Source organism: Tenrec ecaudatus, chromosome 4 (genome assembly GCF_050624435.1).
Source record: "Tenrec ecaudatus isolate mTenEca1 chromosome 4, mTenEca1.hap1, whole genome shotgun sequence".
NCBI lineage: Eukaryota > Metazoa > Chordata > Mammalia > Afrosoricida > Tenrecidae > Tenrec > Tenrec ecaudatus.
In genome coordinates this window covers 166,375,364-166,395,352 of record NC_134533.1, presented here as the reverse complement: position 1 = coordinate 166,395,352, position 19,989 = coordinate 166,375,364, and the positions used below count along the sequence as shown (strand labels likewise).

At 40.8% G+C, this 19,989-nt stretch overlaps 1 protein-coding gene across 1 annotated transcript in view; it reads left to right on the top strand.

Moving 5' to 3' along the window:
• WDR49 (WD repeat domain 49) overlaps positions 1 to 19,989 on the top strand; it is a 138,229-nt gene that overhangs the window by 9,941 nt on the left and 108,299 nt on the right. Inside the window, exons 4-5 of the mRNA XM_075548893.1 lie at positions 15,659 to 15,826; positions 16,714 to 16,862. Coding sequence (XP_075405008.1) covers positions 15,659 to 15,826; positions 16,714 to 16,862 — 317 coding nt within the window. The remainder of the gene's footprint in view (positions 1 to 15,658; positions 15,827 to 16,713; positions 16,863 to 19,989) is intronic.

The window sequence follows — 19,989 nt, the reverse complement described above, 5'->3', positions numbered from 1 at the left end:
CTGAAAGCAGAGAACACCAGCGAGATGTTTACTTGCATTTCCTTGACTATGCTGAGGCATTGGACTGTGTGGATAATAACAAACTATGGGTAATTTTGAGAAGAATGAGAATTCCAGAATTTCATTGTGCTCATGTGGAATCTGTACATGGATCAAGAAGCAGTTGTGAGAACAGAACAAGGAAATACTGCGTGGTCTGAAATCTGGAAAAGTGCGTCAAGATTGTGTCCTCTCACCATATTTATTCAATCTTTATACGGAGCAGGTAACCAGAGAAGATGGATTGTATAAAGAAGAATGCAGTGTCAGGATTGGAAGAAGACTTATTAAGAATCTACAAATGCAGATGACACACTTTACTTGCTGAAAGTGAGCAGTGTTTGAAGCATTTGCTGATGAAGATCAAGTATGCCTCAGCATGGATTTTAATTCCTCAGAACCGGACCAATAGGTAGCATCATGATAAATGAAGAAGAGGTTGACTTTGTCATGGATCTTGTCTTTCTTAGCACCACAATCCATGTTCATGGAAGCAGCAGTGAAGAAAAAGGACACAGTTCATTGGATAAATCTACACAAGACCATGTTACAGTGTTGAAAAGCAGGGGGATTACTTTGAGTACTAAGGGGTTCCTGACCCAATCCATGATAGTGTCAGTCACCTCATATGCATGTGAGGTGGACATTGAATAAGGAAGGCTGAAGAAGAATTGGTGCCTCTGAATTGTGGTGCTGGCCGGGAATGTTGAAGGTACTTTAGACTGCCAAGAGGACAAACAAATCTGTCTTGTAAGAAGTATGGTCAACATGCTCCTTGGAGGCAAGTTATAAAGAGACTTAGTCTTACACTTTGGACATGCCATCAGGAGAAGACAGTCCCTAGAAAAGGACATCGTGCTTGGTAAAGCGCAGGAGCAGTGAAAATGAGATGGATTGACACAGGGGCTGCACCAATGGTCTCAAGCCCAGGAACAGCTGTGAGGATGGAGCAGGACAGGGCAGTGTTTCATTCTGTTGTGCATTGGCTCACTCTGGTTTAGAACCGACTCAATGGCACCTAACAGCAACAGCACCAACAACAATGAAGTAATTAGGGGGCACTGGCGGATCAGTGAGAGAAAACTCACATTCTGTTCAGGAGACACAGGGAGAACCAATCCTCTTCAAGTGAAGCTCCCAGTAGTCAGTCAAGGCTTGAGTGTCGCTATAATGCTGAATAGGTTTCAGCGACCTTCCAGTCTAAGACAAACTAGGAGGAAAGGGCTGGCATTCTAGTTCTGAAAATCAGCCTGTAACACTGAATCACAAAGGTTTGTTCTGCAATTGATCATGGGATACGATAGTGCAGGATCAGAGGGTATTTCATCCTATTATGCATAGGTTCACCAGGAGTCTGGGAAACTCAATGGCAGCTAACAATTGGTTAACGAGTTAGCCATGAGTTAACATTAATATATGCGTGATTTTTACAAAATATATTTGATGGTTCAAGCTCCAAAGATGTCATATCTGCACTACCATCTTCTTTAATCTGACGTTAAAGACTGTACTAATTTTCCTCACTTTGAAATCGCTTCATTAAAGTGTGCCCACTGAAGAGAATGACCACTCCCCCTAACCATTAATTATTAGGTATATTTCTAACATACTTTGAAATGGGACACTCAACACAGACCCATTATTGGCTTTAAAAATAATTTTATTAGGGGCTCATACAACTCTTATCACAATCCATACATATATCAATTGTGTAAAGCCCATTTGTACATTCATTGCCCTCATCATTCTCAAAACATTTGCTCTCCACCCAAGCCCCTGACACCAGCTCCTCATTTTACCCCTCCCTCCCCGCTCCCTCTTCCCTCATGAACTCTTGATAATTTACAAATTATTATTTTATCATATCTTGCCCTGTCCAACATCCCCCTTCACCCACTTTTCTGTTTTATGTCCCCCAGGGAGGAGGCTATATGTAGATCCTTGTAATCAGTTCTACCTTTTCAACCCACCCTCCCACCTCCCTACCAGTATCTCCACTCTCACCACTGGTCCTGAAGGGATCATATGTCCTGGATTCCCTGTGTTTCCAGTTCCTATCTGCTCTAGCCAGATTTGAAGGTAAAATTGGGATCATGATAGTGGGGGAGTGGAGGAGGGGGAAGGAGGAAGCATTTAGGAACTAGAGGAAAGTTGCATGTTTAATCATTCCAATTATTGGCTTTTATGGTAGTTTACCTTCTTTGTGTTTCAAGAAATTGGGGGCATTTTTTAATGCATCTTCCAGAAAAAAATTGGTATCTCACATGGAGAAATATAGGTTATATTCCCCCCCAATATAAGATAGACCATGTCTTTGAAGATTTTTATTCATCTTTTAATTCTATTGTAGGAGGGGTGAAGAAAATGGTGTAGGAGCCATATCTGATGTTTTCCTATTCTAAGATGGATTGTCACAAGGCATAAGACTGACCCCTTCCTACTCCAACACTAATTACCACAAGACATGATATGTCACTCCACCCTCGATCCTTTTGTACCTTATTCTTATGCCAACCATCCCTCCCACGGCACTCTATTTCTGTGATTGGATTAACAATTTAATTGCAATGGCCATCCAGAAATCACAGATTATGCTCATGAGTATGAGGTCTATTCGAGAAGTTAACAGGTGACAATTCAGAAGAGACAGTCGAGGAGACAGTTTAGTAAGGACAGTTTTTTCTCTGCTGTATTTACTGGCAAGCTTCTAAGGCTTCTGCTCTGCTTATGCAATGTTACAGAGCTCTTTCAGGATGACACATAAATGCCCAAATGACATGAAATTCCACTATAAACCTCAACCTAAAGGCATTCAGTTTCAGCTCCATGAATCAGCAAACCCACCTTCTCCAAGTAAGTGCCCAAAGGTTCCTATTTCACGAGTGATGCTCCTGCCTTCAGGTGTACTTGCTTTGTGGGCCCAGAAGTTCACGGCTCTCTCCTGTGCTAGCTCCTGGTTTAAAACCACAAGTGAGTGGTTTTAAAGAACAGAATTGTATTGTCTGACAGTTTGGGAGACTTGAAATGAGAGCCTTGGCTTTATGAGAGGGTATTTCATTGTTGCCACTAGGCTAGCATTTTTGGCATTCTTTTAAAATCTTTTTAAAAAATCATTTTATTAGGGGCTCATACAACTCTTACCACAATCCGTACATATATCAATCATGTAAACCACATCTGTACATTCGTTTCCCTCATCATTCTCAAAGCATTGGCTCTGATTTTGGACTGTAGCACAGTCCTCCCTGAGCGTTGTCTTTGCGTCTATTTCCCCCTTTTATAAGACACTATCCTAAAGCTATTAGATTTAGGATCCACCTTGCTCAAGTAGGTTTCATTAACAGAACAAAAAAAAATCCCCATTACTTTTACAGGGGCCTACATGCTTGGATGTTGATATATCATTTTTTGCCTTCTCAATTCAACCCACCATACTAACTATCTCCAGTCTGTAGCTGTGAAAATGGACGTGAGAAATGTAATGTAACCTGTTGATGAGCATTTTACTCTAAAGGAGCAGAATGGAGATTTCTCTCTAGATCAATGTGAATTCATTGCTCATTATGTTTGCACCATATAATTCTGAATTGTGGAATCTTCATCTGTTAACGAAAGAACATGGTACAGTGAGCAGCATGGAGGTGGACATAGCTGACCTCCCATGGCTTACTCGTGCCACGAGGCAACAGTTTGACATCCCTCAACTCTGCCCTTTGTTACCCATTCTGACCCAACTGCCCCTCCCATGTCTACATCTATGTATGTCCACTCTACATCTATGCTGGGTTCAGTAATTCATTGCAATTGCCACAGAGAACTCACAGACACCACTCACAAGCAGTGTGGTTTATTAGAGAAGTCAATGGGTTATCACAAGTCAGGATCAGCAATCAGTAACAATTGAGGATCCTGAATCAGCGATCAGAGAGTCATTGTTCTACTAAGCCAGCAGCTACGTCTACCTCAGGTTCTCCACCACTCAGCCACTGGGTCACTTGCTTCTTGCCTCTATGGACCACTCTGACCCCCCAGTTCCATAGTCTAGGTCCGGATAAGGAAAAAAGTACCCCATATTTTGGGTGCTCCTCCTGTGGGTGTCCATGCCAAAGTCTTGGATGTGTCTGGTCTTGGCAGCCTTCTCTCCTTCAGACAGAGATCTTGAACATGAGCTTCTAAGGCCCTCACAGCTTCTCTCTCTGCCACTGTTCATCCTTACAGCCAGGGGCCTGGTCAGGAGAAGGGCCAGTCCCCTCCTATTAGTGCTAACTGCACCTCTCTTGCATGGTCTCGCCCTATCATTGGTGGGAGTTACAGAGACTTGGGTAGAAGAGCCGTATTAAGACATGTCACTCCACCACACATAGGAGCCTAAGTTCATGTCAGCCCTGGAGATGCACATTCTTAACCTAAGGAATGCAGTTTTAGTTTCTGTAGAATATTAAAGATCTTTGCTATATTACAAGGAGTACATATTTCTTATCTCTTTGAGTCAACATTCATTGTAACTGGTTGGGTAACTCTTGGAAGAATAGCTTTAAAATATGTGTTTGCTTTAGTCTGTTGAATTGAATAAATTCACCAGTTTGTTGGTCTCATGTTAGTCAAACAATTATTTATTGAGCTTCTGTTTTAGACATTTTGAGGCTATAATTAAAAGATGAGTTATGGGCTACACCCTCAAGAAACTTAATATCTGACTAAGAAATAACAACTAACCTAAGTACATTAATAGAAAATTTTACAACAGGGCTAAAAATTAATTACCACAGGACATACTTTTTAATCCTAACAGAGGAAGTGGAGGGGGACAAACCATAAAGAATTGATTGATGATAGAATTTGAAGGAAAAACATTTTAAAACTCAAAACCTACTCTCATTGAGTTGATTATGATTTATAGCACCCCTAAAGGACAAAGTAGAACAGTTCCCTAAGGTTTCCGAGGCTATAAATCTTTAAGGGACCAGATAGCCTCATGTTTCTCTTTTGGAGCAGCTGGTGAGTTCGAAGCACTAACCTCATGGTTAACAGTCCAACACATAACCCATTGCAAGGCCAGAGCTTCTTAAAGGAGGGGTGGGGGAGGGAAAAATAAACTGCACGTAGAATGTTCGTAAAGGTGGGCCCAAACATGAGAACAATTGTGAGGATGGTGCAGGACCAGGGGGTGTTTGTCTGTTGCCCACAGGGCCACCATGACGTGGAGCCCCTAACAACACGAGCAGACAAGTGGCCATAATCACGAAGGAGGGAGAGGTGGGCATGCCAATGAAAGGCTCAGTAGTGAGGCTACAAGAGGAAACTGTTGAGTGGGAGCCCAGGTTGCAGGCTCCTGTCAAACAGTGTGTCGTTTGGGAGGCATTTGGACAGATCTGTGTGGACAGCATCTAGGGATGGTTTGTTTGGTAGTTCTGTCCAGCAAGTGCTGGAGGCAGAGCAATCACAACCACACTGGTAAATTAAAAGGTTTTTGGCATGTAGCAGAAAATAAATTATAAGCAAAGAGCAGAAATAAGAAACTGTCAGAAACAAGAATCCTATCTACTTGAGGTCTGTAAAATGAGGAATGAGTGAACAACTTAGAATGTAAAGTTTCAATGAGAGCCCCCACGTACCCACCCACTCCGCCCCGGTCCATTACTCTTCTCATTCTGCCTCACACCACATACTAGCTCTGAGAATCTTTATTCTGAAAGACGCCAGAGCCTGCAACCAAGAAGGGTTCTTCTTTCCAGCCTTGTTCCTGCACTGTCTTCATGTTTTCTACCTCAGCCCTTAAGAAGCCACTCGTGTTGCCTCTTCATGTATTCACGTCTTTATGGACTGAGGGGTCACAATTTTTCTTTCTTAAAAAATTTTTTTTTTACAATTTATATTTCTTAGTGTCAAATCTTTGTAGATAGTATTGCAAATGTTTGTTTAGGTTTCTAGGTGTATACAATAGGATATTTAATCCAGAGCTTGTTATATTTTCATTGATGTAAACAGAAATTCAGCATACTACATTTAAGAGTGAGTATCCAGTATGTGTGTAACTCAGCCTCTTCGCTCTGTTGAGATCTTCCATTCACTTTAGAGATTCTCTACCTATTTTTGTCATATGAACTTCTATGTGCCATTCACCTAGCAAATGTTTACAAGAAACCTGGGTAGCAGGCACGTAAGTAAACACGTGTGGTTTGATCGTTAAGTTGCCTAGGTACATCTTAAGAAATATAACTTCTAATATGCAGATCAGGAGTCTTAAAAACAATTATTTCAATCTTTATTCATGATCAGAGTCACTCTGAAAACCCAGAAACTAATCAATAACATATACTGTGTCGATTTCCAAAGAACACTGCACATGCAAACCCAAGCCAAACTCATTGTCGTTGGGTAGACTTCAACAAGTAGTGACCCTATAGGACAACGTAGAACTGGGTAAATCTCTATGGGAGTAGAAAGCTTCCTTCATCCTTCACTCAAGGAGTGGCTGGTGCATTCAAACTGCTCACCTTGGACATTAGGAACTCAGTATTACAATTTAGAACAAGGAGAGAGTACTCTGTTGAGCTAGATTCAGGGAGTAAAATAGTTGGGCAGGTATCTATTTTGGTGCAGAGAAGCTGAATTATGTTTTAACATTCAGAAATGCCAAATAGCGAACAACCTGAAGGGTGAGATACCTGAACTTATATGAAAGAGTAAAATGGTTTTCGTTTTCATTAAAAATTATTTAAATGAATGACCCCCGTGAATTGCCTCGATGGAATTTCATGTTGTGATGATGGAAAAATGTCAGTTTTCAATTTGGTTTTGAAGGTTGTTGGTAGCTGGTTGAGTGCATTGAAAAATATTTCAAAAGCAAAGAGAGGTAACCAAAGATAGCTTACTGACTACTCGGAGAATTACCGAGTGTTTGTGCTTAACAGAAAAGGTAGTTAAGGTAAGAAATACACAATTACAAATTATCTTAAATTAAATGAAAAGGAAATTCAATAGAATATATTACTCAAGGAAGAATTTTGAAAGGTAATGGAAATATGACTTTCTGATCTTCCAAGTTGTGCGATACTCAAGTGCTTCAGAAAGGAGATCCATCTGTAGTCCTGGCTAATGAATAGGTTTCCTCTCCCAGAACTCACAATCGAGATGGGAAGCCTAAATGTAACATTTTGTTTTTGAAGCTCTGTAATTTCAAAAGGGGGTGAAAGTAAGAAGGCTGAAAGGAGGCAGAGGCGGGAGGAGGAGGCAGAGTGTGATAGTGTTTATTTTCTCTGGTCTGCGAGACTACTGTCAGGAGCAAGCAATTCATGGCTGCTTTAATTCAACACTCATTTGACCTTAGCAACATGGATTGACAATCTTAGAACGCCTGAAGAAATAGCTGTGCTGATTTTCTTCTCAATGTGAGGAGAGAATTTACAATTTTCTTCTCGGTGGGAGGAGGAAAGAAAGAAATACATGAGCAAGTGTGGTGAAAGCTAAAGCTATGGGTAAAAGAGCTGTAAAACTGAAATGTCATAGGGGACACTCAGTTTCAGACATGTGACTATTAGCTTACTGCTTTAAGATAAGATTCAGCCTTCTTCTTTCAAATTTCAAGGAGAAAATGTTTTCATTTCGTCTGAGTGGTTCTGTGTCATATTTTAATGGAAAAATAATTATATTCTAAAATCGGTGTAAAGTACGTGCCCAGCGTTTGGGCAATAATGGAGAGACACCGATATGAATGTCTTGAATCTCTGAGAGTGTTCTCTTTTTTGGGTCCCAAATAATTGTCTCTCATTAAACTTTGTCCCTGGAAACCACCCAGGAGGAGCGCAGTGCCTGACAAAGGGAGCAGTAATTTGCCAAGAACAATATAAAAAGAAAACAGTGCTGCTTTATCACTTCTGTTCAAAGGCCTTTGATTTGGGGATCCTGGTTTGGCCAGGTGCCCATTAGTTTGAACTGATAGCACATTATTTTATTGCTATGTTTATTAACGGAGAAGTATGCTAATGAACGGAGACATTTCAGAGAATTTAAATTAAGGACACCAGGTTTGGTCTTCATGGGGAGACTTCAGAATTGACAGAGACTAAGTTGGGAAGTGTAGGTCCGTGGATGGAGCGAACATTCGGGTAGTGGTTTATACAGATCTAGCATCACCACAAGGAAAGGCAGATGCTCTGCTTCCAAAGAGGCTACACTTGAGAAAGTCTTATGGATCAGAACTTCCTGTCATGCCCAGGGTGGATATGAATCAGAACAACTCCATAACAGCACTGTATCTGTACTGAGTTCAGAAAAGTGAATAGATTTTGTGTCGTGCTGGTGTGTGGCGCCACTTCCCTGCACCTGTATCATCCCGTCAGACAAAACGATGCTGTTCCACTGGGCAAGCTGGGTCATGGCTGTCCCCTCCTCCCCCACATTTAGAGCAGAGCAGTTGTTTCGGCTGTGAGCCCATTGCCCAGGTCTGAAAAAGGAAGACTGCAGCTTACTCAGTCACGTGGTAAAGAGGTGAAGGTCCATTTGTACAATGACCAGGAGCGGAATAGGTAATTTGGAAAATCATAAGAATAATTGCATTTTTGCTTTTAAATCTTCTTAGCAGCACTGATTAGAAGCATTTTGATTTAAAAAAATGGAATAGATACAATTCGTCTTCCTTAACTTTCATCTTTCCTCTTTGAAATAGTCCTTGCTCAAAGGCCGAGGGTGGTCTCAGAGAATGTGTTTCCAACTTCGAGGGACAATAAACGATCTCAAACTAAAGAACATCAAAGAGAGTTCAATGTAGGGTTTCCCCTCCATCACGTGGCTCATAATGAAAAGGGCTAAACAATGATCGCAAGAATTTCTATTCAGATATGGCCTAGTTTCCTACCTTCTCCTGTTGGCTGGTGAATGACATCCACTGCCTATATTCTTACTCTAAATGCACTTAACAGCACCATTTACTGACTTTCTAGCTAACACTTCGATTTTCATTTTCAAATTACTTCTGCCACAGTAACGAATAGCTGTTCCACTGGGTCATTTTGATGGCACACGGGAGAATTAGGATCGATTGCAGGTCCCCCTTAAAAATGTCTTTTTTCATGAATACGTGGCAAGACACTAACAGAGTTGCAAGTTAGGATCTTAATGGTCATGTGTGATCAAGTTTCTCCTTTCAAAATATTACCCCAAACTAATTTAGAAATTATTTTCCTAGTTCTACCCTCAAACCTCCTGATCATGTTTAAATCACATCATTTAATTTACTATTGTATGTCATTCCTATCTTGATTTAAAAAAAAAAAACCTTTTATAACCCATCACTTCCTTTCCTCTGTTCAAGAAGTAGAAAACATTTTACTTTATCAGATAATTTCTTTTTGGGAAATGGTTCTCCTCTTCCCTTTTACTCCAGCACTCTCGGGGACTGTGTCAGATGACAATTCAATCTGAAACAAGTTATAGCTTGGGTTAAAAATGAAGTGTGAATTGTTGAACCTCCAGATTATAACATTGCAGGCCCATAAATGTCACTCGGTAACTTGCAGATTGTAAAGCAATACTCTGAATACCGGAGAAGATTATACTTCTTCAGGGTCTCAAAACTAAAGTTGATATTTGGATGTAATGTGGGAACACATGACAAACTAATTTCCCGGGCAGAAATACTTTATGTTGTTCGTACTGTAATTATATTATAGGATCTCTATAGCTTTGAAGATATAATTATAGGGGAGTATTGTATACTTTAGCTCTTTTAATATTGCTTCACTGAGTCAAGTTATAATAACCCTTGCAGTTTCTGTAAACAAAGGGAATAATTTCCAGTGGGGCTGCTTCCTGAATGAGAACACTTGTCATTAGACTTCAGCACTTTTAGTAATGTAGCAACCGTAGTGCAATAGATGAGCAGCAGTCTCTGCACCTGAAATTAGTTGTTCCTTAATGAGGCTGCGTAATTAAGGAGGCTTGCTGGTGTTTCACATTAAGAGTTAGGCTGTTAACTGAAAAGTGGGCAGTTCAAGCTGGACCATTGCTCGCCTGGAGAAAGGCAAGTCTGCTGTTCTAAAAAATATACAGTCTCAGAAGGCCTATGTATGGTGGTTATGAGTTGGAATTGACTTGATGGTAGTGCGTTTGGGGAATGAGATGCAGGAGTTCAGCGGTTCAGTAGTAGAATTTTTGCTTTTCACGAGATAGACCTAAGTTGGATTCTTAGCCAATACACCTCAGGGAGATCCACCATCCATCTCTCAGTGGAGCTTTGAATGGTACTATGATGCTGAACACGATTCAATCGAGCTTCCAGACTAGGAGGAAAGGCCTGGCAGTCTACTGCCAAATTCCAGCCAATGCTTTGTTTCTCTGTGCCTGAGGTTTTCACGAGTTATGGACACATTCAACAGCAGTCCACAAAATGTGAAGCTCAAAGGACTCACCTTTATAGACGCAGATGACTTCTGGGGACACTATTGTTTTTTTCATTGTTAAGAAGGACATTAGGTACATGCGGGAAAAAGATATAGAGAGATTGAATACTTCTCCCTGAGGGAAAGGGGCAATAGAAATGTGAGAGATTCTGAAAGGGAAGACTAAAAAGGAATTAGAAGCTTGCTCTGAGATTGTGAGTACAGAGACAGAAATGTATTTGGCAATTGAAAGAAACCAAAATTGAGCTTGGCAAATCTGAGACCGGTACACCCACTGAGTGGGAAAACAGGATATGATATACAAAAAACATAGCTCACAGACAAACAGGGACGGTTTAGTCTCAGTTGTACTTCTAATAAACTGCATGCCCTTGAGCAAGTGTGTTTTCTGGTTTTATTTTTTTTCATCAGTAAACTTATGGTAATCTATGCACCAAATATTATGTTATATTGTATTGTGAAACATACCTGGTGCATGAAGTAATTGTAACTGAGGAAAAAGTACCCACCATCCAGGCTCAGTCAAGAGGTAGACAACTGTGGTCTTGGGAGTACTTCTTGGTTGCACAAAGCATATAACATGTGCCTCATGTTTTGCATTTCTACTTTGATCCCCCTTTTGAATGACTCCCCCTTGCATTGTAGATCATCCTTTATATCCATTGGAAATCGTGGGCTAGCAATGTGAGCATCAAATCCCCGTATAATTCATTTATTAGAACTTTGAAGTTAAAAAGAGAAGTCCATACTGACATTTGATTTACACAAAAGAGAGCAAGGGTCACTTTAAGAATCACGTGAGAAAGCAGGTGGAGGTAAAGGATGTAAGAGGTTCCCAGCCAACAACAGTCTTAGGGTCTGAGACTCAGCACCCGGGTTTCCATCCATCACAGATAGGGAGGCTCCATCATAAGGGCACATCTGGAGGATCCTAAAACCCTCATATTTTGTACACAGATTTCTGCACATGGACATCATTTTGATGGAGGGGCTTTCCAAAGAAATGTTTGACCTTGCAAATTTTATGAGCTACTGCTTAATTCTATGGAGTATAAAATGCTGGCAACACTATAAAAAGTGTATTTTGCATCTTGGAGTGTGGTCCGAGGAAAGCATCAGCATTACCCCCTGGGGGTTGTTAGAAACCTGAAGTGCCAGGCCCCTCCAGAGGCCTACCGAATCATAACCTGCATTCTTAACAAGACTGAACAAGTGAGTTTTGTTTACATGAACTTGTGAGAGGCTTTTTCTAGAAGTCAAGGGCTTAGGCCTTATATTCTGAATTCGTCTCTGTCAAGCATTAGTGTCTGAGTTTGAATAACGTATGTAATGATTATGTGCCTTTGTTTTCTCATATTTAAAATGGAGACAATTAGAATGCAAACGTCAAGGGGTTATAATGTGGAATAATGAGTAATTACATGTAAAGTGCTTAGAAAAATGCCTTTCCTGCAGTAAGCTCTCAATTCCCATTAGTTGACCTTGTGATAATCACTGCTGAAGCTTGGAGTAAGAGGGAAGGAAAGGAAATGGGGGATGTTACTGTAAACATATTGGATTCAGTCCAAGAAATAGGACAAAAAACACCAGTGTTTGTTTGAAGTACACAGATGTCCCTGTAAAAGGTAAGAATGAGTTTGAATCAGGGCTTCAAACCAGTTGAGATAGTTAGTTTATTGCGCCAACCTGGCCGATAAACACATGTGGGGTTAATTGAATGGCGGAGGGATAAATGGCTCAGTGGGTTCTCGGGTCTCTTGCTTTCTGATGGTCAGACCAGGGTGCAGCTGCCTTAGCCAGTTCAGCTGGCAAAGCTCATGTCCTGGAGGACATCCCTGAGGAGACACCGCATGGCCCGACCTTGATGCAGCCCTGGGTGCTGGAGCACCCGTGTGGAGACCTCTCCCAGGGCTGAGATGTTTACACATTCACTGACTCAGCTTTCCTCCTGCAGTCGGCATCATTGCATGTGTTTTTTGAGATGGAGGAGGACTTTGTGGATTGGTGTTGGACATATGGGTTAATGGGTTAATGTTGGACTTGTGGGCTTGGGCAGCACTGAGTTGGGATATTTGCTTGATGCGCACTTAACCTTTACATCAAACCGTCTCTTATACATGAGTTTCTGTGGATTTGTTTCTCTAAAGTACCCAGACTAAAACACCAGTTCTGTCATGGCCGAAGGAACAAAATTAGGACAGATTCAAATATTTAGAATGTGGGTGTACATGAACAATAATTGGGATAGAAAAAGTATTTATTGGCTGAAACTCTGGACTAGGAATCATTGGAGAAGGTTGGTGAGCCCATTCAGGCACCTGTTAGAAGAAATTTGATTATTACTGGGACTGTGGAGAGCAGACACATTCAAAATAGCATAGTTGACCGGCCTCTTAGAGCCGGCCCCAGTTGTTCCCAATTCTACAGATAAAGCCACGTGGTTGCCGTACAACATGCGTACTACTCTAATTTTCTAGGATGAAGTTTAAGTTATAGCAGGGCACAGATCCACGGTTTTTCTTATTCTTTCGTCTAAGGCTATTTGTATGAAAACATCTTTGAGAAAATAATCTGGAACAAAGAACAGGCAGTGCTTAGCTCCCCAAGTACAGAAATGCTAGACTTCTATTGAAAATGGTCTTGCAGTGTGCTATACTTGATTTTATATGAGGCAATTAAAAACTATTTTTGAGAGCTATTCTAGTAAAATAACTTGTTCTTTAGCTCTACGACAACAGCAGCATCCCTCTGAGTGTGAGACAGGAGGTCAAATAAATCTTTAGGCTGCGTACAAGTCATTGGCCTGACAAACAATGTAAAAGAGAACTTTCACCTAACTCTAGAGGGCAGGGTGGTTTGGAGTTGTGTGTCAGGCCAGGTGGTCTAGAGAAACAAATCCAGTGACACCCAATTATGGTGAAGAAAGAACTTTATACGAAGAAGCAACTTTCCATTAAGACGGTACCTCAGCCTGGTCCAACTCAAGTCCAATAGTCTAAGGCTCGTCTGTAAGTTCCTCTTCTGATGCATGTGGCCATGTGCCGGTGATGCAGAATTGAGATCTGGGAAGAAGGAAGGTGGGTGTGGTCATGTGGATCCAATGTTGGTGAAAACATGGCAGAGAGCCGACTGCTCTCAGAGTCAATGGCAGAGTCCCAGTAAGCAGGAAGGCAAATGGGCAACGACAGGGATCACCTCTGATTGCTTCGCTCTTATACAAAAGGAAGGTAGTGTCATCAGGCTGTGATTTGATTGATGGTTTTAACTACACTCCTAGCCAGGAGTGTCTAATTGACATAATCCCTAACCACCAAAAACTGATAACAGAACAAAACAAAACTTACCTACTTGTTGGGACCTGTGAATCTGAAAGGAATGGAAATGTCCTTCAGGCAAATGGCAACAGGACCCTTACTCTTGCTTGGAAAGAGGCTCCCAAACACCTAGCAATGGCCATGGCCAATGTAGGAGCAGCCATTTCCACCTGAGCTTCTAGCTGTTTTTGTGACTCTTGAGGAGCTGAGTTCTGGCCATTCCGCTGTCAGACATTGTAGAACAATTAGCATGTTGATAAACTGTAGCTTGGGCTGTGGGCTGAACTTTCAGGGGAGGACAATGGCTTGCCCGAAAGCTCTTGTTTGCCTGCAGCGGGCCCAAGAAGAAGAACCAGGAATTTGACCAATTATTCACTAACTTCTCCAAAGCCACATATGAGTATTGTGATTAAAAGTGTTTCCTGCCCCTTATCCCAATTATAAAACAAAACAAACAAACAGAAACTTAAGCTATCCCTAGAGTGGGAGAAAAGTCTCAGTTCAAGATTTGCTATAACTTCTCACCGTAGGGCATTTTGGTAGGAAGTGGGGAAAGATTAGTGAAGAGTTTTCTTTCTGTTTTCCCTTCATTTTACTGTGGGCTCTTACAGCTCTTATAACATTCCATAAGTCAATTGTATCAAAAATATTTGTACATATGTTACCATCAACATTTCCAAGACATTTTCTGTTTGAGAATCTTGATATAAGCTCCTCTTTTCCCCCCTCCCTCCCCCACCCTCCCACTCTCCTGTATCCTTGATCAATTATATATCGTTATTTCATATCACCATCCTTTGTCTCCTTGCACTGACATACTCATTATTTGTCCCCTTTGTGGGGGGTGGGGGTAGGGGGTACTTTCTATCCAATCTTGTTTACCCTCATGATATCACTACCCCATTGCTATTCCTGAGGGGTTGATCTTTCCTGAATTCTCTGTGTCAAGAACTCTTATCTGTACCAATGCGTATTCTCTGGTCTAGCAAGATTTGTAAGTTAGAACTGGGTCATGGTAGTGGGGAGGAGGAAATATTCAGGAACTAAGGAATGATGTATGATTCGTCTGTGCCAAACTATACATTGGTTGAATCATCCATTTCTTATGTCACTTTTGTGTGTGGGGGTGGGGGTGGTGGGAGTCCAGTTATCTACAGATGGGCTTTCGGTCTCCACTCCAACCTCCCTGTTTCGAATCGATATTGTTTTTTGTTTTGGATCTTTTGGTACCTGATGCTTGATCCTGTCGACACCTTATGATCACACAGGCTGGTGTATGTCTTCCATGTGGGCTTATTTGCTTCCCTGCTAGATGGTTGCTTGTTTGACTTCAAGCCTTTAAGACCCCAGATATCAAAAGATTTGGCAAAATCTTTTGATATCTGGGCACCATCTGCTCTCTTCACCACATCAACTTATATACCCATTTTGTCTTTAGAGATCGTGTATGGAAGATGAGTATCAAAGAGTGCCAGGGTATCAGAACCAAGTGTTTTTATGTTAAGGGAGGCCTTGAATAGAGGCCCAAAGTCTGTCAGCTATCTTAATACTTATATATAAATATATGTACACTGGCCTCTTTCCCTTTCATTATAAATTAATATATTGACATACATACGCTCTCTCTTTCTCCCTCCTTTTCCCTCTCCCTCTCTCTCCCTCTCTCCTCTCTCTCTCTTCGCCTCCCTCCCTTTTAGTTTGCTCAGTGTGGTCTGGACAGAACCGACTCTCTCCCCAGGATATATCTTCAGTGTTGTCCGCTGTATAGTGAAGAGTTTTTTAAGTGTTGAGTGATGTCATCATCATTTGATTTGATTTTTAAGTTCTATGAAAATAGTTCTAGGTTGCTAATATCTTGTTAGAAATCAACTAACATGTGTTTTCCTCTTTTTAATTTTTTATCAGTTGCTTACAATGCATCTTTAGATGCTATCATTTCCAGCACAACCAGCGATACAAATTCCGTGGTGCTGGCTTGGAGAGAGAAATCAAAAAAGCATCTTAAAATGACATCTTTCAACATTGCCCAGGGCATTCATGCCTTTGATTACCACCCTCGGCTCAATTTAATTGGTATGTAAAATAAATCATGATAACGTGAGGGCCTCATAAATAGTCTGGAGTTCATATTTGTATGCATGAAGCATTTCTACCTTGTTGCTTTATTACCAGAGAGAGCAACTTGCACTGCTCATATTTTATTGCCTAAGAATGTCTACAATGATGCGTTATGATGTTTGATGGATATGAACTACATTGAGGTAAAACTATGAGAAAGCGCCCCAATGCTTTAATGAGTCTTTTTATTGAAATTGGTGGGGGTATAAAATGATACAGAAATTGAAGACAGTTTGCACAGCACCTGCCATCCTGCCCTCTTCCTAATACCACCAGATGCTGAACCCAAACGAACACATCTTTTTATTGTTACACCCCCCCCCATGCACTCACTCACTCTCATGCATAAACAATAAAGAAATGTAAAATATAGCATGCTTTCAATCACCATTCAGGTTATACCCTCTAATGCTTCGGGACGGGGGTGGGGTGGGGGTGGAAATAGGTTATCCTCGCTTTTGTGAAAGGAAAGGGCTTTGGATATAAAAAGCAACGTTATATTGGGCTCAGACTAAAACCATATCTTAATGGAAGAAATTGAAATTTGTTACCATTAACTGTTCACATAGAATATTTTGAGAACTGATAAATTGGTCTATATGATATTAACAACCTTATGAAAAATTGCGGTAGAGATGTATAATTGAACATTGCGTAGTGTGGCTATTAGGAGCCCTTGTGCTGTACCGGTTACAGGTGGGGCACTGACAGAGGAAAGGATGCATTCATGTTACCCAGCAAGCATTCATTGATCTACAGAGAGATGGTAAAACAATTTTTAAATAAAATGTAGTTGGTTATCATTATTATTAAAGTGACTCTTTCTTTCTAATTCTGATTAGCAACTGCTGGCATTGACAATAAGGTTTGTCTTTGGAACCCTTATGTTGTCTCCAAGCCTGTGGGTGTCCTGTGGGGTCATTCTGCCAGTGTGATAGCCGTCCAATTCTTTGCCGAAAGAAAGCAACTCTTCAGTTTTTCTAAAGATAAAGTAAGTAACAATTGTGACTTTAATTTGTAAAACTTTAAGTTTTACTTCCCCAGTTCCTGCTCAGATTTGTATTGGGTCCTGACTTTCTCTGAGAAGTTGTATATATATTTAAAATCTAGTGGGGAACTACCATATCTCTAGAAATATATATTTGGGAGAGGCATTAGTCAATATTAACAATAGTCACTTGTAAATGGGCAAAGCATGCATATATCACTGGCACCATGTTTTCAAACCCTATATTCTTGAATCTAATAGTTATTATTGTGCTCTGTAAATAGTGGAACACCCATTGAGCTACTATCTGTAAGATCAGCAGTTCAAACCCACCAGTGGCTTGGCTGGAAAAAGATGAGATTGCCCATTCCCGTAAAGCTTTTAGAAATTTTAGAAATCCAAAGAGACAGTTCTACCATGACTGGTAAGCAACACTCGGAGTTGGCAGTATGTTTGCCTTTGGCTTCTTGCATATGCTCACCTCGTTAGTGCCTAGAATTTTCACTAGAAACAAGCAGAGATGGGAATTAGGAACAGGTCTGATAAGAGATTGATATCCACAGCCAGTTTGATACAATTGCTTTGAGATTGAAGAAATGCAGTTAATTATAAGTCAGGGTTAACCTGAACATAACAAAAATACTAAAACACAGAGCCCCATGTCTTGGTCTGGGGGCTGAAGACTGGGTCCATTGGCGGCGGGAGGCTTCAGAGCTCATGAGCCAACCACCTAAGGTGCAACTGTTAGTTTCTCCCTGCCTGGAGGAAACAAAGTGCAAAAATGAGATTTGCACGGAAACAATTAGTTTAATGAAATAATGGGCCACGTGAATATTTGTTTCCAAATGCCTGTGACTGGAAGCTCTAGATGGTGCCAGCTACAGTTGTCAGCCTCTCTGTAGAGCAGCGGTCCTCCACCTTCCTCATGCTGACCCTTTCATACAGCTCCTCGTGTTTGGTGACCCCCCAACCATCAAATTATTTTTGTTGCTTCTTCCTAACTGTTATGTTGCTACCGTTAAGAATTGGGCGACCCCTGTGAAAGGTTCGTTCAATCTCCAAAGGGGTCGTGACCCACAGGTTGAGAACCACTGTTGTAGAAGATGCCATTAGAAGGTCCTGAGTTGAGTGGGAGGAAAATGTGGAACAAAACTCATAATCATTAAAAAAAAAAATAAAAGACCAGGCTTGCTGTCAGCTAGAGATGGGTGGGATCCCCAAGACTATGATGCTTCTTCTCCACCTTTCAATTTTGGAACCGAATTAACATGTGTTGTTTTATCTTGTAGTTGTTGCTTTATGTTTTCATCTTTCATTAGAGGTATTATTACAATACTTGTAGTGTTTGTCCAATGATTATTTGTTGGCAGTTCAAAGTGAATACATGCCATTGCAATATTTTAGTGGGGCATTGATAGTCCAGGGAAAGATGCTTCATAAATGTATAAAGTATAAACCTTGCTTGCTGGTTAGAGGAATCGTTGAAGTACTTGCTGATGAAGATCAAGGATTACAGTTTTCGGTTTGGATTTCAACTCAATGTAAAGAAAATTCCTCAAAACTGCACCGATAGATAACATCATAATAAACAGAAAAAGATGGAAGTTGTCCCAGATTTAATCTTGTATGGTTTCACAATCAATGTTCACGGCAGCAGCAATTAAGAAATCAAATGTCTCCTTGCATTGGGCAGTCAGACCCACTGCCTCTTTTAAAATGTTGAAGAGTGAAGATGAAGGTGTGCCTGACCCAAGCATGTTATTTCAATCACTTCATATTGTGTTAAATTTGAATATCGACTAAGAAAACCCGAAGAAGAACCAATGCTCTAGAATGATGGTGCTGGACAACAATACTGAAAGTAACATGGATTGTCAGAAAAAACAAGCTCTTCTGTCTCGGAAGAAATAAGCCACTTACTCGCTTCTTTGACAAAAGGATGGTGGGTCTTCTTCTCAAACTGTGGGCATGTTATCAGGAGAGATCAGTCCCTGGAAAAGGACCTTATGCTTGGGAAAGCTGAGGGTAAGTGAAAACGAAGAATATCTTCAAGGAGATGGAATGACACAGTGGCTGCAACAATGCACTCAGACACAATAACAATTGTGAGGCTGGCATATGACCAGGCAGTAATTCATTCTGCTGTGCACAGGGTCACTGAGTCCGGTCTAGCTCGATGGCATCAAGCACCAACAACACCATGAAATACTAAGACTCACAAAGATATCTCTCGTGGCAGCATTTGTTCCACATTTTGTCATCCTTTCAAAGAGCCTGACTTGTATATGAGAGGTATACAGCATATCCTTTACTATATTTTGAGTACTTGAAAGTGCCTTCTTTGTGGAATTCAATTTTGAGTCTCCTGGCACTTAGCACATATTAATGGGCATTATACACGTACTGAATATAATATATGGAACACTGTAAATCTTAACTAAATGATAGGAGCCATGAGATTAATGACTATGCCTTTCTTGGTGACGTCATACCCATAAGTCAAACCAAACCAATTGCCATCACGTTGTTTCCTCTTCGGGGCAGCCTTCGGGGTCACAGAGTGGAACTTCTTCATGAGGTTTCCTGGCCTGTATCTCTACTGAAACTCCTCTCCTGGCTTTTAATCTGTGATGACTCTGGACAGGTTCAAGCGGTGAGGGTCATCAACCTGCTATGCCCACAGTTGGTCCTTTAACTATATTCATTAAATGAATCTGTATCAAAGGTAAATACGAAACATTTATATTCATAAAGAGAGTGCCCCTGATGTGTTTTATAACTTCAAAAGCAAGTACAAAAATGTCTTTGGAGTCAGGATTGATTAAATATAACCTCTTCCAAAATACAGGTTTATCATTTTATTTTTGCTTGTCATGGTGTCCTGCCTGTTAGCCGAAATCCATTTCACTGTGATGAATGCATAATAGTCGCAGCCTTTAGGTCTTCCAAAATAAATGCCAGGGCTTTATCGCACCAGGTTAAGTCTTTGCTTTACTGCCATACAATTATTTTGGATATTATGTAGGGAAGGGGCTAAGTTAGGGAACAGGAAAGATAAAAGGAGGCATCAGTTTTTCAAAGAGTCTTTGAGCCACAATTTGGTCAATGTGTTATGACATTAGAAGATTTG